General features: G+C 39.7%; 1 protein-coding gene across 1 annotated transcript in view; it reads right to left on the bottom strand.

Moving 5' to 3' along the window:
* The window catches only part of ABCA13 (ATP binding cassette subfamily A member 13), a 169,957-nt gene extending 147,523 nt beyond the window's left edge, over positions 1-22,434 (bottom strand). The window contains 10 exon segments of the mRNA XM_030964165.1: positions 1,726-1,859; positions 2,910-3,025; positions 5,164-5,327; positions 6,605-6,651; positions 7,334-7,441; positions 15,635-15,668; positions 15,902-15,971; positions 16,051-16,174; positions 17,929-18,022; positions 22,366-22,434. Of these exon segments, the coding sequence (XP_030820025.1) occupies positions 1,726-1,859; positions 2,910-3,025; positions 5,164-5,327; positions 6,605-6,651; positions 7,334-7,441; positions 15,635-15,668; positions 15,902-15,971; positions 16,051-16,174; positions 17,929-18,022; positions 22,366-22,434 (960 nt within the window).
* Positions 22,435-23,838: the final 1,404 nt, after the last annotated feature.

Here is a 23,838-nt window from a genome sequence, read left to right as displayed (position 1 = left end):
TCTCCTATCAACTTACTTATCTAGTGAAAACAAGAATAACACATAGCCTCTTGAGCAAGAACCAAGCCCATTTAGCCCAGCCTCCCATTCCCAGGCACATCAAAGTACTCCCCTTGCAGGTTGCTGCATAAAAAACCAGTGGCCCCATTAAGGTGCTCATACAGCATGCAGAATGATGAGACTTGTATATGCAAGGAATTTTCACCTTGTAGCTACACTTGTATTGCTACTTCTACAGTAATTTGCCGGCTGGCACTGAAATAACTGGATTATGATACAGTACCCTTACAGTAGAATAACTATATTCAAACAACGTCACAAGTATAAAAATTACTGATATAAAAAGCACGTAGTACAATGATGGGTCTCAACCAGTCATTACATACAGCAGACTAGTTTTAAATAGATGTTGGTGGGTTTCAAGAGAGTGGCCAAGACAACAGAATTTTTACCTCATAGACTAATTTTTAAATTCTGTGATGAATGATTTAATATTCCCAAGCCAATAAATTGTGATGAATAATTAAATATTCCTAAGCCAATAATTATTAAAGCTTACAAAAATAATGCCACACATTTTAATTCTGGTATTGCTTTTCTGAGATACTTTATACCCTTGCTCCTTTCAACTTTAACCAGAGAATTCATAAAAAGTTTTGCAGGTGTTTTGACACCAAACAAAACGGGGCATTAGATACAGAATTGAAGGGCTCCAAACAAACATTATCCAGGCTTCCATCCAGGCTTCTTCTTTCATAGTTTTTGATGGTTTTCAATGTTCTAACACAAGCACAAAATATTGAGATACTAGTTTAAATAGTTACCAAATGAGTAGCCTGGGATTTCACAGTCAACCACAGCTACCAAGCTGCAGTTGAATGCAGTTCATTTGGTTAAACAGGCCATCACTGATATTTCATTAAAAGGCCATTCAAAACTCAAGGTTTTGGGTTTTTTTAAATATAATTTATCCACTTGTTTAAATAAGCTATTTTTACAATGAGCTCTTCTGGGGTATAACTCTAAACTGTACTGCTCTACAAAGAACAAACATATTTCACATAAATGCCAACATGTTCTATTAAAGCAACTGTGGACTTAAGCACAAATTCAAAAGTTGTTTCCAGTTTTCAGCAGTCAAACCAAACCACCACAACTTTGGTCTAGCGGATAGGTTAGAATGCTCTGTCTGAAGAAAGAGATTTTCTTCTAGATGTGATGCCTCTCCAGGACATTTGATTAAGCACCACTGAGAAAACTCATTCTAGTATATTCATATCAAGATTCCACAACTGAGAAGAAAGGACTCTTGGTCTCCCTTAATTTATGCACAGAAGAGACAGGCATTCTTGATCCAGCAAATGAGATGAAAAGTGCTCCCAGACAAGATAATCCTGTCACATTCAAATCAAGGATTTGGTTTAAAAGCTTAGTGGAGCAACCCTCAGAATTCTCTACAGGATAATAAACACAGGGCTCTACCATACACAGTTATGACTTCAGAGAGGCATAAATTCATTAGTGTATAAAACAAGACCTATTAGTATCTTTATGTGCAGAGTTTTCAGCTAAAGCTAGACATTTGTTTGATGGGAGTGAAGCCAGGATATTTAACAACCTTGTAACTGCTTCACAAAACTAAGCTTCTGTAACCAGGAAAATACATTCAGGGTACAAATAAAAAAATATTGAAGAGTTAGACACTGAAATTTTCAACTGATTTACCTCTGTTAATTGTGCTGTATAACTTAGCAGCTTCTCAACATGAGGGCCATCAAAACCAAACCGGGATTGAAGTTCTGCTTTCACAGCAAGCGGATTCCACAAAACATCCCCAAAAGAAAGATTGTATTGAAAACCTGAAGGAAATGAAAGCTTATGTTTATGTAATTAATTCTTTTTATTCATGTTGTTTCTTGGTGGATCTCACTTGTTGAGATCCAAGTACCATGTCTCCAGCCTTTTTGGGGACAGCAGGATGTGTGCACCTGAACACAAATTTACAGAGGATAAAACCCATGACTGCACTAGTGGTAAAGCCAATTAGTGTGATGGCATTTTAGCAGTTGATATGCTGATGGTGGGATGCCCCTGCATAGCAATTGTCAGCAAACTCAGTAGAGTGCCATTCTGAACTGCACAGAGGCATGCAAGGTGTGTGTATGGACTGGATGTGAATCACTAGTCAGAGTGAGAGCAATGGAAGAACAGCAGAAATTCCAGAGAAATTAAGTTCATCCTCTGTACAAGGGCTCCAGCACATCAGCTTTGTCCCACATCAGCCTTCACTTTTGCAGGTGAAGTGGGATTTAGACTGCATATTACTCTTAGCCTGTTCTTTCTCACCAAGCAGACAGCTGCACCTATACCATGTGTGCTTCAGTTTGCCAGTGAAACTTGCTCCTGAACTTTTCTGGTTTTCCTGGGGCCAGCCTACCTTCTCCAATTAAACTCATCTTCCATGGTGAAGCAACAGATGGAGAAATGTAACCATTCAACTGACAGCAGAATTTATGAGAACAGAAGAATAAAGCTTAAAGTAAACCAGTCATAATGCTTAACATGCATGTCCAAAAAAAATTGCTGTCCTTCTATCAAATGGAAGAAATTGTCCCTTGAATTGGTTTTGTCCGTCTCCAAAATTCATTGCTAAACCATGACCATTCTAAACACTATGTATTAGACCAGTTTATCTGACACTTTGTTTATCTGATAATTGCCAGAGTCTGATAAAATGTAGTAATCGGTATTGGTATTTAAAAAGCAGATCAGTAAAGTAGGTTAGCAGTACAGCAATATAGTTTAGTCTGTGCACATCAGGAACTCAGCAGAAGGTGCAGCAGTTACTGTCATATATTTCCAGCATGCTTATTAGGTAGTTCAAAGAAAATCTGAAGCAAATTTCTTACCTTCGAAGCTCCTATCCTGTACTGATGCAGCAGTCAAATTCAGTGCCATTTTCATCACTTCATAGAAACTTTTGCCCAGTGGCATCATAGCTAAATCCTTCAGTGATGCTAAGGTACTGAAAGTGGAAAATAAAACAAAAAGTCAAGGTCTCTATACACCCAAAAACCTGAAAGGATTTGCTGGAAAGAGATAACCTTCAAGCAACTGAATAATAAAACACTTTTTTACTGTTGAAAAATTGATGCTTTATGAAATTAGAGTTTAATTGAACAATTAACCAATTGAGATTTTACATTTAGAGTATCTCAAACACAAATTGAAATTCTACAGTTAGTGTATCAGTCAATTTCCATTAAGGAATTAAGGAAATGTGTCCTGAGAGGACCAATGCCCTGTAAAAAAAAAAAAAAAAAAAGAAAAAATAAAAGCAGAACTACTGCAAACATTCTCTGTTATCCTCACAAGAAGGTAGAATCAACACAGAATACTTACATTTTACTTCCCATCAATTTGCAGGGAAAAGAAAAAATTAAAGCAACATAATACTTATTCTAAGAAGAAGTTAAACAAAGCGTGTTACAGAATGCATTGATAAAAATATATCTATTGAATTTCTAACAAGTCTCTGTCACCTTAGCTGTGAAAAAAATTTCTCCATTAATATAACTTAAAATTTATGTTGAATTTGCCAGTTATTTCCTACCAAGTAATCCTTTCTTATTATGCAAATAAGAATCCAGTTTTCCAGAGTGGATCATCAATTTCCAGCATCCATGAAAAGAAGAAAACAAACAAACAAACAAAAAAAAAAAAAAAAAACCACCCCTACCACAAAAACCCAAAGCCAGTCACATAGATGTGAAAAGTTTTGTTAAGTACCTCTGAGAGACACAGCAAAACATGGTACAGACCTGAAAGTGGGAAATGTAAATTCAGAACCTTTCTACTGGCTTAATTCTTCCTTAGAAAGGACCACTAGAATGCACTATAGTATTATAAAACTAGTCAAGAAACAAGCATTTGGTTTTGTGGTTTGCTTTCCAAATTGCATTAATGAGGGTAAATTTGGTCACTGAAAAGCGCAGAAATCTTAAAAAACCCTAAGCAAATGAAAACACCAAAGCCTATATGTAAACATCTGAGTCTCCTATGTAGTTTTGCATGTTAATAGCTCAGAGAACAAGCTGAAATAAGGTTACAAACTACCCAGGCATAAGGGAAAAATAAATAAATTTTAAAAATCAAGCAGCAACATAGGTGCAATCCACATATTGTAAGAGAAGCTTATTTCCCAGTTTGAAAAAAGTTATGTCAACATATCCTTCTTATCTGGGCGGAGAGCTGTTTTTGTGGATTTTCTTTGATTTGGGTTTGTTTTTAATTTAATAAAAGGACAGTGGGATGATAAAGGATTGCAGAACAGCACAGTAATTTCTCATTCATGATATTTGGGCTCCTGCTTCCCCATGGCCTAAGGCTGGCGAGGTACATGGCCAGTCTAGCACAGGCACCCAGGTTCAGAGGGCTTCTCTTGCTTTATGACTGTGTTATTTGACTACAGTGACAATTGCATATCAACCTACTACAGCAAACTGCTTACTCTGGCAAACACATATCTAACTGTCACCTAATAATTACCTTATTTTACTGAAAATTTCTGCAGATATATGTCTTGGTCTATGCTTTAATTCTGTGTCTTCCTCTGAATCCAACTTCCCTTTACCTGATTCAGAACACAGTCTCTGGGATGTTTTCCTTTCTGCTTAATTTCTTGCAAAAGAGCACCTAAAGCTATTTTGATAGCAAGAGGCTGAAGAAACAAAATTGAATAATTTTCCTGATACTGACCAAGTGCTACATACATTCAGATCTGATTAGAATCAAAACTATTATTTTCTTATATTCATATGTATATGTTCTGTCTTTCAAAGACCCCCAAAATACATTACAAAGTTCAAAGCCATGTTATGCGATGGGCTAATTTCAGGCATTGCTAACATAGAGCTGCTTAACAAAGACTCCTAGGGCATCTCTGTTGAGTTTAGCAGAGATATAAAATACGGTTACAAAGGAATAAGTGTGGGTGAAAAATCCTAACACAGCTTTATAAAAGCAAAATCTGATAAGGAGAAGAAAATTTTAGCCTCTTTACACTTTAAAGGATGCCTATTTTATTAAGTAGACAGTGAGAAGAACAAGAATTGCACATAAAATTTTAAAACAGAGCACTTTCAAGACTGTGAAAGTACTTACTTTTGAACAACTTTTAGAAACTGTGTTATGGTAGCTAACTCATCTTCTGTATAAAAGCTGTTCAGTTCAAGATGAGGGAGTGAATGCAGAAAGTTCCAGAAATATGGTTGCTTGTACAGATTTTCTGCTCTAGAAATAATTTTCTCTGCTTCATTCAAATCCATCTTTAGGTGGAAAAAAAGAAAAATTACATGCAACACTTCCAATAACAGAGGGAAAAATAAAAAGAAAAAAAATCAGGCGCCTGTTATTTCTCTGACCCTCTTGAAGTTTAAAACATTCATTATATTTTTCTGAAATAGAAACATACCTCTAGATTTGGCAATATACCACATTATTTTGGTGATATTTTGAACTCACAGAAACCTTGTTTCTGATATGTCTCTCTGCTCTGATGGAAAAATGGAGCTGGAAGTAAAGCTAAGGCATCTCTTTCTGCTCAGGGGTGTAACCAAGGGAAGGGTTATCTTGGAGCTCTTAAGCTCTGCAATGAATGGGACTGCCCAGGCCTTGCCATTCTTGCCTCACAGCTCTTTGCAGGGCTTCTGGGGGTCTCAAATAACAACTTATAAGAATGGCTCTTTAAAGGTGAATTGCCTGGGGTAAAACAACTTCTTTCATAGGACTACACAATATGATGCCTATGCAAAACAGGCTTTTATCACATTTTTTTATTATGTGGTCTTTGCTACTCTAAATTAATGTCTCACTAGGTCTTTTTTGCCCAATGGTGACATGGGCATGACTTATACAAACAGAATCTTGTGTATAAACAAGCTCTGTTTCTAACAAGGATCATCCACTAGCAAGTCTAATATTTTCTTAATGTTGAGAAATACATTCTTTCTATTCTATATTGCATTCCAGAAATGAAATTTCATATTTATATGGCTCCTTTCAATCAATAAGATCTTATGAGCAATTAAAAATTGCCATCTCATTTCAAGTTATAAACTGGAAATCTGTTTCATGAAGTAGCAGTAACAATCAATCAAATACGGAAAAAAATACATCTGATAGATGTACTTTTAAATTGCTCCTAATAAACAAAGACCCTTCAAATAGTTGTGGATTTTAGCTACTAACAACCTAGACTGGTTTAAATAAGTAATCTAGAAACCATTGAACATCTATCAAATTTACAAGACACCAGTTTTCCCTTCAAACACTTTTTTTTATAAGATTGTATCCTGTCAAGTTTAAGTAGACTAATTTCTAACCATTATAATAAAAATCCTCAAATCCCAGAACTGTAATCTAGAAATAGACTGTAAAAATACTTACAGTAAGAAAAGTGGTGATGTTATGGAGCCCTGTAAAATTAAATATTTTCCTTTAAATAGAAACATTATTAGCTTTAGAAAGATCAATATTATAAGCAAGAGCAAGCAGTTCACAAAGAAGTTTCTAGAAAAGTAAAGGCACATGAAGAAATTAATACCCAAAGATAGTGGTCCATTTGATTTTCTGTGCTTCCCAATACTTTTACTGAAATCACAAAAACAATTTAAAAGACATTTCTTACAGTTCAATTTTTTATGAGGCAAAAGCATCATGCCAATACTACATGAATGTCCTAGCTATCAGAAGCCAGGCATGCAAACTGTGATTTCGCCTAAATCTTTATGCTTGAACACTCAGCCAGAGACACAGCATAGTGGGAGGTGCTCAGTGCCCCCTAGTACAGCAACAAGGCTGTGCAGTGTGGGTGGAAATGGAACAGGAGACTCAGACCCTGCTATTTCCAGTCTCACTCTTTCTGTGCAAGACTGAAGGTCACCTAAGGCCACCAGATGTGAGATACTGCTGTTTTCCATTCCTATACTCTTTAGTACAACAGAAAAATATAGAGAGGGAGAGCTAAATCCTCATAAAATTCTTTTGAATGCATGTTAGAACAAGTAACCTTGTTCCCTGATTATAATCCTTATTTTTTAAGCTTTCCTCTCAGTGTTTTCGTAACTCTCAAGTGGCACAGTTCTAGAAAGCTAATTTTTTTCTATGATAATTTTGGTGGCCACAGTGTTGGTAATGATAAAAGTGGCTTTTTTTAGATCAGCTAAAATTTTAGTTATCTAGTCTTATTTTTAAGATCAAGCTATCCTTTTGTTTGATGGCTGTCAATAACCAATAGGCAAAGAAATTAATTTTTAGAAAAATCACAGCTTACCTGAGAGCCTTGAGTTTTCTTCCCATAGCTTTTCTAAGGCCATGGCTTTCTCTGTAGTATCAATAAATTCCTTCGCAAGTTCTTCTATCTCTTCCATGAAGTCCAGATCAGGTCCAGTGGCTCTCTCTGGACCATTTTGGGGGCTTGCACTATTTTTTGACAGAAAAAAGAGGGACAGGTGAGGTAACACATTGAAATCAAATAGCTGAAAAATATGTATATATTCACAGCAGTATTCTGATAAATTTTTTAACAATTGCGTATTTATACAATTTCTATTTAGTTCAATTCTTTAACATGAAAGTTGCAGCACTGGGTCTCAAAACCTCAGGAAAGTGGACAATGAAAAATTGCTGAGGTCATCTATGCCAATTCTGGCAGCAGCCAACAACAGACACGTCCAAAATGTCTTTAATATTTCTGAACACACTCAACTTTTCTCCCCTGGATAATCATGTCCTGGTGGCAGCTCTTTGATGAGAAAGTTCAAGCTTTCCTATTGCATCTAAAGTAACAATTTGTTTTCTCAAATACACACAGCAATGGATAAGAAGAGTATTTTATTCTTACTACTGGCTTTTTCCTTATTTTACCTGGCAGACATACCCCTGGTCAGAAAATCAAATGTTATCTCTGTTATCTCTATCGCATTGCTATCTGGTGACTAATCAACAACACAATTTTCTAACAATACTTTTAAATGAAACCAGGAGCCAGAGTCATTAAATGCCTCTTTTCAGGACAAAATTACTTAGACCCTCCTGAAACACCATAAACAAGGGAATAATTATATTTAGCATGTTACTAGGCAATTGCATTCTGTTTTTTTTAATAGGAGATTCAAATTATTTTAAGAGCTACAACCTCTCTAGCAAAAACATTGCTATTTTGCATCAAAAACACACTTAGCTGTCACAGAATCACAGAATGGGTCAAGCTGGAAGAGACCACAGCGGTCATCTGGTCCAACTTCCCTACTCAAGCAGGATCATCCTAGAGCACATGGCCCAGGACTATGTCCAGATGGTTCTTGAATATCTCCAGTGAGGGAGACTCCACACCCTCTCTGGGCAACCTGTCCCAGTGCTCAGTGCCCTGCAAAGAGTAAAGAAGTTCTTCCTCATATTCCGGTGCAACTTCTTGTCTGTCGGTTCTGCCCATTGCCTCTTGTCCTGTCCCATTTACAAAAACATGATAGTTACATTCCTTTCCCATCGACCTTATATGCCAATACTTGCTTTCAGCACAATTTTTACTTGTTGAAAAAAAAGACTAATGAGATCAATTCACAAACCAAAGAAAGCTATCAGTCACCACTTTCTCATTCTCTTATTTCTCTTTCAATCCCTCCCTGATCCTCATTTGTTCAGACACTCACAGAGCTGTCTGCAACTTCAGATTAAGGGAAACAAAGAAAATTTCATCTTAAAACAATCAAGTTCTTAATTGTTTCAGTACAGCTTATTTTGATCCCAAATTGGCCAACAGACAGCAGGGTTTTGAAAAACTCTTTCACCATCCTCAAACTTCCATGGGCTAAAGGCAGAACAATTCCTCAACATATATATTTCCCTTTTAAATGGAGTTGTAAAAAGGAGCTTTCTGTTGTTCAGAAGGTAGCTTTTTGGGTGACTAGAAGTTGCACTTTAGCTGTTGTCTCTGAAAACCACCTCATAAATTTCAATATTACTGAAACTCCCAGTGCCCAAAATTTCAGACAGCTGAGAATACTCGTGTTTGGCAAAGAACTGAAACGTTATCTACATACTGAAATTTTCCTAGCATTCTGCTTTTTGAGATGAACAAGAAGCCAGCACTTGACCAGAATAACAGCAGCCACAGTCAGAACATTAAAAAAAACCCAAAACTCTAGCTCAGTTTCCATGGGATTTTTCGCAGGTTTTAGTTGTCTTTGGGTTTTTTGGTGGGGTTTGGAGAGAGCAGTGGTGTTGGGTTTTGTTGGGTTTTTTCCCAATAGTTGCTGAACATAAAATTGAAAACTAAACTCTCCAAAGAAGATCATTTAAAATAAAAGGTGTTCAGAGGAGCGCAGTATTTCAACCCACATTGTTTGCCCTCCAAACTAGACCCAAGCCTTGCATCCCCATGCACAAACCTCCTGGTTTTAGAAACATTGCAAACAAAAATGCACTGGGGAAAAAGGCCTTAATCACATAGGAGCACATAGCAGGACTCAATGTTGTCTCCAGGGGCTGCCTGGCCTCCCTGCCAGCTGCAGGGGGCCCAGATAGCAGTGATGGAAGCAATCAGTAATTCTTTCCACTCTATCCCCATCACCAACTCTGCTGCACCTTGGATCTGCAAAGCTTGGGTTGATAAACAGCAGGGAAACAATATGAAAGCATCCTCTTGGCACGTAATTTTGTGTGCATAAGCCGCTTGTTTGATGCACAGCAAAAGTACATTGGATAACACAGACATATCACTTGGTGAGAAATTTATGTTTTGGGATTTTTAGTATGTTCTGGATGGAAGCAAGATGGAGGGCATGGGGTGTTGTCCTGGGTTTCTTCTTCCTGCTCCTTCTTCCTTCTTCTTCATTGGTTTGGGTGGCATTTTGTAATTGGGCAGAAACGTCCGCATTGTGGGCTCTGTGGGATCAGTTATTGGGTTAAAAGGGAAAATAATCTAGGTGTCAGTTCTTAATTGGATAGTTTAGTCTTAAAAGACCTTGTAACAAGACATTGTTAGCCATTTTGTGCCTTCTAATGAAAAGCTGCTGAACTCACAGTACTGAGACTGTTTTACTGATAAAAAATAATAAACACCTGAGTCTGAACACAAATCATTGTCTCAAGTGCCTTCAATCCAGACCCAGAAAAACTGAAAACTGGTACCCCCACAAGGTCCCACAGAGCACATGGGGCCAGGGAAAGGAGACTAGGAAGATACAGGCTAGAAATATTAAAGAAAACAGCAGACAGCACTTGGAGCATGGCAGCTCTGAAGAGCTACAGGGCAAAGTGCAGGGAAATCATGTTGATGGTGAAAGTGGAGAGGGAGCTGGGAAACTTCAGGGGGATGTAGATATTTGGGGCATGGCAAAAGGAGCAAATCCAAGGCATAAGGGCCAGCTTTTAGAGAAGAGAAGGCACATGTGCCTTCTCAAGCACACGAAAGACCCACAGAAACGCCACTTTCCTAAGCACAAGCCTCTCAGCAGTCCAAGAGCAGCTGTTTGGACATGCTGGCTGTGAGCTGTGTGAACTATTAGCTTTGTGGGGATTTCCAGGTCAGCTGCCATTTGTGACACTCTTTTGCCATCATCGCCACAGACCTGCCTCTCATCATTCTTGGATCTGAGCACAGACTCTTTTTGAAGTGGAAATGGCAACAGGCATGACACTGGTTATCAGCCTCAGTTCTACGAAACAGATTAAATTGTTACAGAGGTCTTAATTGCTGAATATCTGTGCTAAGATTAAAGGATTTTATATATTTTCAGCATGGTAATAGAGGACTACATTTAGCTCCTAATAAGAGTGCTACAAGTTACTACTGAGCTCTTAATTCAGCACAGGTTACACAAAATTGCAGGAAGATGTCAGCATCTTGCCAGAAAGATAAGAAAACTACACTTTAAAACCAGCTACAGAGACAGTCAAAGCAAACAATTTTCAGTGAGTGTGCCAATAAAAGTACTTAATTGTGTTACTGCTACTCTCCCAAAGAGCCTTCAAAGTGTGCTTTCTGGAGCAGAAGGCAGCACTAACTCATTTGTGTGTGAATGTGTACAGGAAGCCCAGCAGTCATTCCAAGGAAATTCCTAGCAGCAGTTGCTAGGAACAGAAAAGAGAGGAAGCAAGGGATAATAAAAAGGACAAAAGGAGGAAGCCAGTAATTTGTAGGAGAGGACATACATAATTAGAACTGGGGTGTTAGAAGAAGTGTTGGGGAATGTATATATAAAATTGCATTTTTGTCCATGGTAGCTCTTCTCTCAACTGTACGTTTCCACAAAGTTCATGACAACAGAAATTAAACTAAAGACACACATTGGTGCAAGCTTTGATTGTGACAAAATACTGCAAAAGAGCAAAAAGCTTGCATCTCTTTGAGCATGGAAAAGCAATTGTCATTTCCTAAAGCCATGACTCAGAAACATTAATTCTGTCCAATTTACTCAGTTACTCAGGATAACAATAAGAACATTTCAGAGTTCATCTGAGAACTCAGCTATGATGTGAAATGCCTTTTAGACTCGTGATTTTCATAAGCATCTCAGCAAACTCGTCTCAACCTCACCCCTGTCACCACATTAATAATTTCTCTCTAAAATTGCAAAGCCCCAGCTGGCTTCCATTCTGCACTATATCAGGATTATAAGCCTGGAGACATCAATACCAATACACATGCTGGACAATAACATACCGTGTGTCTCTCACAGAAAGATCTTTCTCTTCCATGTTGATACAATTATAACCTTCCTAAAATGCAATGGACTAAAATATATAACAAACTAAAAAAATAGATATTCTTCTTAATTTGCTCTTAAATTAAGAAAACCCATGTTTAATTTTCCTTTTCTCCCCAACTCTGGCAATCTATAAGCAAGGTCACAAAAACTGCTTCTGCTCTTCAGCTACACAACCTGCAACTACAAAAGTTGGCCCAGACCACAGAGTTAATATTGCAGAAGGTTGCTGCAGCCATAAGCTCTCTTGAAGAATTATTTCTCATTTGAAGATATATGCCACTAAAGAAAAATCTGACCCTTTAAGCAATCCTTACACAAGGACTTCTGCTGGTGCTTAGACCTTACTTGATTTTATTCTTCCACACCTGCTGTTGTATGTAAGTTCTTCTGATGCTCCTCCACTGGAGAGCCCAAGCCAGGTATTGATAAAGCAAAAGGTTTAGAACAGTAAGAGGAAAGGGGCTGGCATGAGCAGGGCTGCTCCAGGAGGAGGCCAATCTAGGAGCTGGGACAACCATGGAACAGGCCATGCCCTCACCAATGGGACAGTGTCCCCCAGGACCCCAGCATTCAGGCAGACACAGGGGTGTGTTACAGGCTCCAGGGACAGCCCCAACAAGGCAGGGAGCCCAGGAGTCCAGTCAGATGCAAAAGGAGACAGAGCTATCACATGGGTATGAGTGGCACATCCAGCAGAAGTGCCAGAGACAGACCCCGGTGAGGTCTACAGGATGAGGCTGTTCAGGCTGCTCCCACTTGTAGCCAAATACACTAATGTGCTTAGAGAAATAAACTAATAAAGAGAAATAAACTAATGTGCTTAGAAATGTCATTTTAGAGTCTTGCTTTAATGATATTTGTGATTCTAAGTCTGAGAATGGCTTAATTTTCTTTTAGGTCTAACTAACATAGATCTAGGAGTCTAGACTGCAAGGGCAAATCCCACCATGTTCTGCAAGATTTGCCAGGGAATCCCAGAGTACCAGGAAATCATGATGTTTCCACGCGCATTCATAGGATGTGTGGGTATAAGGCTACAGGACTCCTGAGCTGTGTGGCTTTTATCTTATTTTCATGCTCTCAGTTTTACGCTGTGCTCCACTAAGATGAGGTGGGGAGTGGAACACTCTGGGAAGAGCAGGGAAAAATGTCCTTTGCCATGAGAGCTCCTGAACACTTCCTTGTTCCTCTGCTCTGAGATACCAGTGGGTGTATCAAGCTAGGGAACCTCATCAGCTGTTGCCAGCCAGCAGCTTTTGCAGTGGATTGAAAAGAGGATCAAGGAGGAAGCCACAGAGCTCTTGCAACTGGATGCTGTCCAAAGCATCAGAGGAGGTGGAAGACCTTGCTGCAAATCAAATTTAATGTGGTTGTAGGCTCATCTTCTCACCATATCACAGGCTGTTGTCTGAAGGGACAGGGACACATCTGTGAGGGCACAGCCTGTGCCAGAATAACCTCACCCTGGGCTCAGCCCCCCCATGGGGGATGCTACTCACTGACAAATGGCTATTTGTGGCTTATGGATTCCATGGAGGTTCCAACAGTAGTCATAGAACTACTTCCTCCCAAAGACAGCTACTACATTTCAAAGTGATAGCACCAAAATGTTACATACTGTGAAAAAAATGGTCAAGTGTCCATGCAAACTATGCTGTCTCTGACTCACTCTTAATAAACACAATATTATTGACATAAAAACTATTCATTTATCAGACTTATGGATTGATATAAATCCTTGAAGGGAAGATAATTGCTATTACTGTTCCTATGATACCCCATCTCTCCAGTCAACAGGGACTGGATTCAGTTATGTTTGACTGATCAGACTGACAGTCTATATTCCTAAGGCTGTTGGCAGCCAGCATAAGTCAGAGCAGCCCTGAGGTTGATGTAATTTATACTGATGGACCTGGTGGAGCAGGCTGACCTCAGAACGAACTTCATCCTACCTTTTTAGTCTTTTTCCTTACCAAGGCTATATGCTACTCAGTGCAGCCCATTGAGTGCATAAATATGGATACATGCATGCATTTTATTTTTCAGTTGAATAATTGAAAGCCACTGAATCATTTCCCCGATTCTTAAGTAGGTCTAAGATTGCCTCTAGGAAATTCTTTCCTGATTTTCTATTGAGCTGGAACATAATTTGGGCAGTTCAGTCAAAACAGTGTAAATAATCAAGCAGAGCAGTCAATATAGTTCATAGTTTCTAGAGATTTAACACATTTAGATGGCATCTGAACTAGTGATGTAAATAAAAGCTATACTTCTAGGGATTTTTTTTAAAGGCTACAGTTATGGTAACTCTCTAACCCAGTAATATAGAATTTCTACTGCAAGTAAGAGGCTACAGGTTTTATACTGTGTTTGAAAGACCACAGGGGCTTGCCACCTTTGCTTTGCCTGAACTTGTTTTCATTTTGACATGGGTTCACTTTAGCTTTGTTTAATTTTCCTGGCCAGACAACTCTGGCAATTTGCTATATTTTCACTTGTGATTGCATAATACCATCATAGTTTTATACAGATAGAACTAGCAATTGACCATTCAGGGCAAAATGAGATATTTATGGCTAACAAGGCAGTGCAGAACAACACAGGCCCAGTATGATAGGTGAGGCCTTGAGATGTGGGGACAGAGATGAACTGCGCTGAAATATAATACTGAAGTATCTGAGTTGATAAGAGGTGGGGCACAGGTTGGCACTCACAAATTTTTAGAACTGTAGCTGGACAAAGCCAATTTCTAAGCACTGAGAAAAAACAGCACGTAGCTAACGTTTGTAAAATATACCATATACATTCTGGTGTACCACATAAATTTGAATGTATCCCAGAGCTGCAGACCAATGGAAACAAGAAAAGTATAAAAGCACACTAGCAAACACAAGTGACCCCAAGTGCACCCTCAAGTGAAAAAAGAAGCCATCAACACCACATTCCTCCAGGTAAAGTAGTGTATATCATGACTAGCCATAATAACCCCATCTTCATCCATCTGCAGCTGTTTACATGACCCAGAGTGCCAGTGGAAAGGTGAGCATAACCCCAGAGAAAAGACTGGAAACTCAGTGGTCATGTAACAGTTTTAACTGTATTAGTGGGAGGAGGAGGAGGTGGAAGAGACTTTTAATAGGGGTATTTTTGTCTGTAAGTATCTTGTGTAATAATGCATCTTGACTAATGCTGGCTTAAATTGTTAAGATTTCAATTCTAGAAACAAATTCTACTTTATGTACAACATGTTTGCCCATAAACAGAGTTTATTTTGTACGGTCTTATGTTCAATGAACAGTTCTGTAATGTACAAATAACTGAAGCGGACCATATAGATCAATAGATGAGCATTAGGGCCTGTTACTGTGATACTGAAGCTTTCCAAATTGCTGTATGCTGAATTTATTGCTACCTATAAACCTCTACAATAATAAACCATAAATATTTAATGATCTGACACACTTGGCTCAGCCTTCTAAGATCTTTCGGTAGATATTATCAAATTTCTAGGAATAAACATACAGATGTAAATGTATATATTCTGATTAGCTGATCCTAATTTGACTTTATTGTTATATATTTCAAAAGTCTGTTTATGACTATACCCTTCAGCCAGTTTGCATAAGCGTCTTTGCATCTCAACCATTTTTGGAGTAGATGAAATTACTTAATTTCTTAAAGAAAAATTCCAAATTCAAGTCAATCTTTTTTCTTTCTGCATGCTAGGATCCTGTGACAAGGGCCTCTAATGGGCAACTTCTTCCAAGTTCTTATTCCTTCCAAGTTCTTATTACTTCTTTCTTATTACAGAACTTCTGCTATTCCTTGTTGGCTCTTTGTGGGTCTTACACAAAAGTTACTCTTGTTCACTTTTCTGGGTTCACTTACACTCCCAAACTATTCAATGTTTAAATCTGCATATAATTTCAGTGCTCTGCTTCACTCACATGTAATAAAAGACCCTCTGGTAAAGGATAAAAGTATGCTCTGACATGGTAGCGGCCAAAGGGAAGTAATATGCCAAGGTACCTCTACAATTTCACCCCACAGAGCATTCAGTATCCAAAACCAGCATGAAATGCCCAAGAAATGTAAACAAAAATTAGCAAGAGGTACAACTAAGGCCTTACACCTTTTGCAATCATAAGAACACTGAAGGAAACTTTTAGCACAGAGTAACATTGCTTATATTTTTCCAGTCTACAAGGCAACAAGAACCTTTTCTGTAAAAGAAGAAGCATTGTGGTGGTGACATCTCTGTCAAACTCACATAACTCACCCAGAGCGGCCGTGTCTCTGTGCTGTGTAACTGGCATTCCTGCACCTCGAGCCAGCGTTACAGAAGAGGCTCCGCAGGAAGGGATAAAGGCCCCGACTCGGTAAATCACGAGCTTCTAAGTAACCTGAAACCAAGCAGCAGCAGAAATAGGACCAGTAATATCGCATTTGCAAACTGTACCATCACATTGTGCTCCCTTATCCTAAAAAGCCTCTTTGTCACCTGCAAGCAATGAAGTTGTATCAAGTGTCTCATTTAAGAAAAACTCAGTCATCACAGAAAATGAGTAGCCTCTGCGTCAGATTGTGACAACAACATACATGTGATATTTGAGAGCAATCTTTGAAAAGCTGATTTTCCTGGTAGTAACATTATTGCAGTATCATGTGGTTGCTAGCCCCAAAATCATGCGACCTGGATTGAAATATCGACTTCTGCACAAAGTGGTATTTCCTTGTCGGGGTCGGCTGCTTGTTCTCTGCCCCCGAGGTGAGTTGGGTGGTCTAGGGAACGACCCCAGGCTCTGAAGAATGAGACTGGACTCTCTGTTGTTTGGTCTTCAGGTTGTTTATTAAGTCTTATCTACAAAATTTTCTCTCTGGCAGACAGAGGTCTGACTAGCAAGGCAGCTACGACGCTCTCCGACTGCCCCCAAGGCTGCTCTGTCTCTTATACTACAAATTACGTATATCATATTTACTTTACCTTCCAATATCTATCACTTATGTTGGACAGTGCACTCCTTCTCCAAACTAATCCCTGAGTGCCAACACCACAGCAGAAGATGGAGAACAAGAAGAAGAAGGAAGAAGGATGAGACACGCTCTGTTCCTTCTATCTTGTCCCCATTACCTTTATACAAAAATTTTTAAAACTTATATTTTCACCTTGTGTACACCTTATAAAAACACCCTTTAAACCTGTGACACTTTCCAGCCCTCATACCAAACTGGCAATTCATTTGCAGGATCGAAATCTAGCCACCAAGTGTTCTGGGCATCATGCCAAGATCTCCGAGCCCCCTGACGGGGTTTCGGCTCTCGACGTGGTCTCAGGGGACTCCTCACATCCGGAGTGATGTGCAGAGTTCCCACATTTCCTCTTTTCTCACAGGCTTTCAAAAAATGAAGGAACTGGTGTTCAGCAATGTCTGGACACACCTCAATCAAGACTCTTTAAACAGCCGTTTTTCCATATCTCTGGAATTATCCACAGCTCTCCATAAAGTAAATAGATATAATGCAGGCTACATTCTCTCCAGGTAGTTCACTCTACAGATCTAGAATTGTTTTACCAAACTGATTTTTAATATAGCTAAAGCTGGTTTATCCCCATTTTACTGGCATTGGTGAATAACATAATAATAAACTGAATAGATTATAATATCATAAATAATTCTTTTCTAAATGAAGTTATATTTTGACAAGATAAAAGCAAAAATAGCTTTATAAGGTAGAGGGAGTCATAAGTTTTGAAGTGTTAAAAGAAATGTAAGAATTTAACAAAATATAAATTCTCAATCCCAGGAAGTGAGTAGGGGTAAGCTTCATCTTGTCTAATTGTAAATATCCACCTCTGAGGCAGTCATCTAAACTCCATTACTCAATAGAAAGCAATAAATACAACTAAAACCCAAATAATCTCCCTTACTCCAAAGCTTATGTTTAAAAGTTGTCTTGCCAAACTTAGCATTTCTTTCCCACATAAATACAGCTTCCTCAGATCTGTAGCTGGACAAGATTGAATCCTACTGTAGGACTCTTTCCATTGACTCCACTACATTTAAGTCCCCCCTTCTAGGATGTGTTTAGTGTTTGCTAAATACTTCTACAAGTAGAGGCAACCAAAATAGAACACAAAAAAAACCCCAAAACATACAGTTTTCCTTGTATTTTGGGGGCTCCTGGAAGCGGATGGCAGCTAGAATCAAGAAAAGTACACATGGCCACAGTATTTCAGTGAGAGAGAGGACCTGAAAAAGGAAATCAGAACATCAGTCTAGAACATAGGGTTTGGGAAAAAACCATTAAAATTCATATGTCTTTTAATTTAAAATAAAAATATTAAGTATCCTCCCTACAACTATTTAAGGAAAAACAAGACCGTTAAAGCAAGCTAACAACTGATGCTTCTATTTTAAATCCTTATAACTTTGTGAAATACACTTCTTTCAGAACAGAAAAGTAGTTTTCATTTCAATTTCTACTGTTTGTAGATATTTTCCTCAGGTCAAGACAAAGACTGACAAGGTAATGATAGTGACCTTCAACTTTCCCATACCTGAGCCTCCTAAGAAGCCAGCAGCATTCTGCACCTTGGTGAAATTCTTCATGCTCCCCTGAGCCCTTCCTGGTGGCACACCTCCTTGTCCTTCCCTGACTCCCTGGCTGCTGCCATTACACCCTTTCTGTCACCTGCACTCAAATGCTCTCCAAAAGCCACCCTTGCCATCTCCAGGAGGGAAGACCTAGTGAGACCAAGCTAACAGGCCTGAGGCTGCCCCCAGCCACACTTCTCATATCCCAGTGTTCCCATTTCCAGGGCCACAAGGACCAGACACACAAGCTAACATGCAGTGGGACTCAGATTTTGAGTATGTCTTCTCTGAGCAGATTGCACATACACAGAGCACATTCATGCCTCTGCAGAGGGCACAAACTCTCAAATGGGTTGGAAGGAAGAAAAAGAAACACCAAGAAAAGCAATTGTGACAGTTTTCAGCAGCAGAAAGGAAGCAAAAGCCATTCATCCAAGTTTCAAAAGGCTCCTAGACTCACTGATAACAGCATTAGGAAAGTGTGAATAGGGACAGAAACACAGTAGAAATTACAGGCACACTGAAGGTCTCCCACTAGGGGCTGTTAACTTCTCTGGAGCATACAGGGGATTTTATTTCTAAACTGTCAATTGAACCAAATCCATCACAGAAGTAAACTTGGGCATGTCAGAAAAATGCCTAAGAACCATAACATAAGAACAAAATCCAGTCTTCCCTGTGCAGCAGGACATCTGTGCTGGACATGAGACAAGGAACTAAAGGTTTCCTGAAATTTAGGGAAATCGCCATTTATTTAAACTGATCACACTCAAAACAGTACAGAAGCCAATCTAATAAAAAGTGGGGATGGTTATTTCAATCTTTTAGGGATCATCAAGGGCCAGCTGCTCCCCAGGGTGCAGTGATCTGTGTGTAACAGTGCCACCCAGCAGGGCAGGGGACCCATCCCAGGGAGCCCAGAAGGGGAGCAGGGCAAGGCCTGCTATCACAGCCAGCCTCAGCCAGGAGCCCAGATCCTTGGTCAAAGTCACAGCAGGTCAAGCCAAAGAGTGGCCAAGCACAAGGGCTGAGCCAGAGAGCAGTATGACTCTGACTTCTCCCAGGCAGGAGGGCACAGAAACCCAATTTTGGCTTGGGCTGCTCAGAGTCATTAAACTTAGCAGAGGCCCAGAAGCCTGACAGCATCCTCTCCTCCTTGGCATATTGATCCCCATTCCTCCTGCCTGGGGTCAGATGGAGGGCCTTGCTGTGGAGCAGAGCCATTGCTGCAGAGTATCTCTGGGCTCTCTGTGGGGAATGGAGCCAGCTGCAGCTGCTGAGGTAAGGGGCACTGCAGAGGAGACTTGGGAGGGAATGTCACCAGGCTGCCCAGGAGGGGCTGGAAAGGGTCCAGCTGTGACTGGGGGCACACACCACCACCATAAGAGCCCACAGTCAGTGGGCAGGGGAAGGTCCCACAAGAAGTTCGGTTTATAGGGGAAGGGCCCAGCCCAGGCTGGGCTCCCTGGTGCCACCTCAGGGCTGAGGACAAGCCCAGCTGGCAGGGCACAGCAGGAGCCAGCTGCTCCCTGAAGGGCAGGGAGCCAGGAGGGTGCCAGGGCAGCAGGGCCCCTGTCAGGAAGGGCCTGGCCGGCAGTGCCCCGGGAAGGCAGCAGGTTCTGCTGGGATCCAGATCTCCAGGTGAGCCACGGCTAAGGCTGAGCCAGGAATGAGGGTCAAACACAGCCCTGCCATCTCTGGCGTAGTCCATGTGAGGAGGGTTCAGCTTGGATAGGGACTGCTGCTCCTGCTGACAGGAATTTGGGATAAGAACTGAGAAGACTGCTGCAGAGGAAACAACAGGTTGAAGGATAGCGTGCTGCAGGCATTAAGCATGCAAAACTGATCTTAACAATTAAGTTATTTGTTGCAAACATGGCAAAATAGTGCTGCTGTATAAAGCTTACTTGTGTTCAAATAGAACAAGTACCCACAGAAGGTCCAAGGAAAGAGTATTTGCAACATTGCAGGATTGCAGTCCTTGCACCGCTGCTTTGCCCAGGCCCTGAGGGGAGCTGGAGCCTGAGAGCTCATGACATTCTTGGGAGATGCACCTTGCAGGAGTGGTGAGTTTTGGTAACAGAGCTGATTAAAATCAGCTGATTTTAATTCCAATTGTCCTCTAAATTAGGACATCAGAATTTGGGAATCACATTTCATCCTTTACTTAGCTACAAATTTGAATGGTAATAAACATTATTTAAATGATAGTTAAGAAATGCAGTGATGGAAAACTAAAGTAGCCTGGTAGTGTGTATATCCTAAGCATCTAGAATCTGTAGTCCTGAAGTAAAAACTCTGAAAAAAGAAATGAGAATGTCTATGGCACAACTGCAGTTTCAAACTCCAGCAAGTGAAAATGTACAAAAGAACCTGTCCCGCCTTTGAATCATGTTGATAGAAGGTGGATGCCAACCTGAATTTCAGTCACAAGACATGTTCCTTACAGAACTCTCACATCTGTCACAGCCCCTGCACCCTTCACTGTGTAATATTGACTTATGTCACATGGCACTCAGGGGACTTTGCTGGTTCAACACCCCTCTCTTTTCTTCTAGCCCTAACTGCTGATAAATAGCCATGAGGAGAAAATTGTCTTATACAGACAGATCTACATGATATGGAACAGAGCTGAAGCACATCAGATCTTTCAGGAGGTGCTTCTCTCTTCAGATTCACAAGGGTATTACCACCTCTGCACAGGTGGACCATGCACCTGGATTTCTCCTCCCGTACTGCAGATGGAGCTCCTTCACAGCTCAGTGCTTGCACAACAGCGCACAAGGAGGTTTTGCAAGTTCCCCAGGGCAGCTTCTGCCTTCCAACAGGCAGAACAAAGTTTGCTTTGGATCACCTTTGTAACTCCTGGCTTGGAGAAGTCTGCTTCTCAGTGAGTTCTCTATTCAGGAAATCTACCAATTAGACAAACTTACAATTTACATAAATTAAGATTTTTTTTCCTTTCAGAAATATATGAGGGAACACCACACAGAGCAAGAGAAGAAATAGATCCACATGCAGGAAAACAGGAGATACAGAGAAGCTACTTGATGCACCCTGACTGAACATAAGAACTCTTCAGGCATGGAGAAGAATATGACCAACAGCATCCTTCCCCCAAAAGTATATTTTATATTAGAAAACATCACTTTCTTTAATTTGGGGAAGAAATTCCTCTCCAAATCACTATTTTATTAAGGCTAAATATTTCTGAAACTGAAAGCTGTGTGCTTATTTAATTGAAATAATCCTATTCAAAGCAGCCAACATGCTTCACTGCAAATCCCCAGATCATTATAGACAAGTGAAATCTGTGCGAAACTATTAATTGAAGTGACCTTTTTTCCCCACAAAAATGTTCTCTCACTTGAGAAAATTCACTTCCTTCTATCCTAAAAAATAGTTTCCATCACAGTAAAGGTAAAAGACATATCTAATTTTCATAATTTTAATTTTTACTTCTGTTGAAGCAGCTGCCAGATTATTTTGCATGTTGGAATTTGAAAGGTTAAATTAGGCTTTGGAGAGTGGATAAGAAAGGAAATGAAGAATTTTATACAATTTTTAATACACAATGCATTCCCTGTATCTAAGCTTTGATCACAGTCATGCAAGCTTTCTTACATTACCTATAAGCGCCTGTAGTGTGAAGAAAATTGATTTTCTCCCTTGCCATTGCTAACCAGCCCTGCTAGTATCTAATGTTAATTAAAAGATAAGAAGTGGCTCTTCAAAACTTTTATGACATTTGTCTCATTTTTAAATTGGAGCATTGCTGTATTCAGCCATTTTAGAACTAAAACAACACATTCTCTACTTGGGTTTTTAGGTGACAAAAGGCAAAACAAGAACCACTTGCAGCCAGCCTGTCCTTAACAATCTGCAGTGAAAAAGGAAAATCAATAGACACACTCTCTCCAATACTAAATACTAATAATAATATTTCCAGGTACTAAAAAATTTAAATATTCCTTTTTTAATTATTTCCAAGCACTCACCGGTTGCCTCACACGGCAGAGCCAATTTTTCCAGAACAGAGCCTTAAATTGATGTAGAGCGTGCCCCATATCTTCTTTTCTTTCCTTCACCCACTTGCAGAGTGGACTTTCTAACTCAGAATCATCTCACCAAGCAGTCCAAACGTGTTATTAAGAAGCTGATTAATTCCACTACTGAATAGTGCAGGAGATTTGCCTGCTTCCTCAAAAAAGATGAGATTATGTTTCTGCCTCTTGTTTTGCTTTCGTTGAGGAATCTCATCTTTCTGTTTTTCTTCTCAGTGCAATGAACAGTAAGGGGATGGGTTCATAGAAATGCCTTCAGGCTGCTTTACTCCACAGCATACATTCTGCACTTGTTTCTACTTTTCTGGAATAAAAATGGATGCAAAAAATGAAACGGTGGGGAAAGAATATGTAACACACATTTATCTTTTTGCAAAGTGTTTATGTCTGCTTGTTTGCAGATGCTTGTATTTTTGAAAAAAAAATAGGAGGAAAATAAATAGGAAAATATCTCTGTTTCATGATGTAGCCCTAAAAATGTCAGTTTGCTTCTAGAACATCCTTATAAGTACACATCTAGCACTGTAGTGGTCCCAGTGCATCATCAGATGACTGTTGAATTTATTCTTGTGGAGGGTGTATGTCTGACATGTCATTCTCCTTTACCTACATAGAGGGGGAATATTCCAACAATAAAACTCTGTTAATTAATTGCCACATGCCACCTGGGATGAAAATCTGTCTTACAGCAGCAGTTCCTTCAGCAAAGAGGTGGGAGAGCAATTCCTTCTGCAGAAGGGGAGCATGTGCAGACCTGTGGTAACAGAGCCAGTGGGAGACCCACCAGGAATCTGGTGGTGCAGAGGATGACCACCCTACCCACCAGGAATGACACTGTGAGCAGAGGAGTAAACTTTTGGGGGTTTTTTTGTTCTACACAAATGAATTGCCTAAGAATCTGATCCCCACAAGCTCTCTCTTATGGACAATAGAGACACATAATACAGCTATTATATAAGGTAATTCAAACCACCTATAATCTCAGTAACAATTCACACACACACACACACAGAGGACAGCATGATGCCTGAACAAATATTCTTTATTTCTTATTATTGCTTAATAAATTGCATCATTGCACTTTCTACAAATGTATTGCTATTGAGTGAAAGACACACCCTAACATCCACAGCTATTTTTCCCCATTAAGAGTAAAATCCCCCAAAATATAAAAACTTTTTGGATACAGAAGCCATCAAAGAGGAAACAAACTTCCATTAGATTTAAGCCAAGGCAGCAATTTTAAAAGTTAATAAATCTGCTACTTCTGCAATGAACAACTGCACATCTGCAGGTCTAATTAGTTGTGCCAGTTTCTATGGGATGAGGATCAGCTAGTGTTAGGTACCTTAGCTTCCCTTTCCCAGGCTTTGGATTTGGGTTACCCAGCATCAGTTTTGGCCTTTC

Source organism: Camarhynchus parvulus, chromosome 2 (assembly GCF_901933205.1).
Source record: "Camarhynchus parvulus chromosome 2, STF_HiC, whole genome shotgun sequence".
Lineage (NCBI taxonomy): Eukaryota > Metazoa > Chordata > Aves > Passeriformes > Thraupidae > Camarhynchus > Camarhynchus parvulus.
The sequence above is the reverse complement of the archived record's forward strand: the minus strand, read 5'-3'. Positions and strand labels throughout refer to the sequence as shown.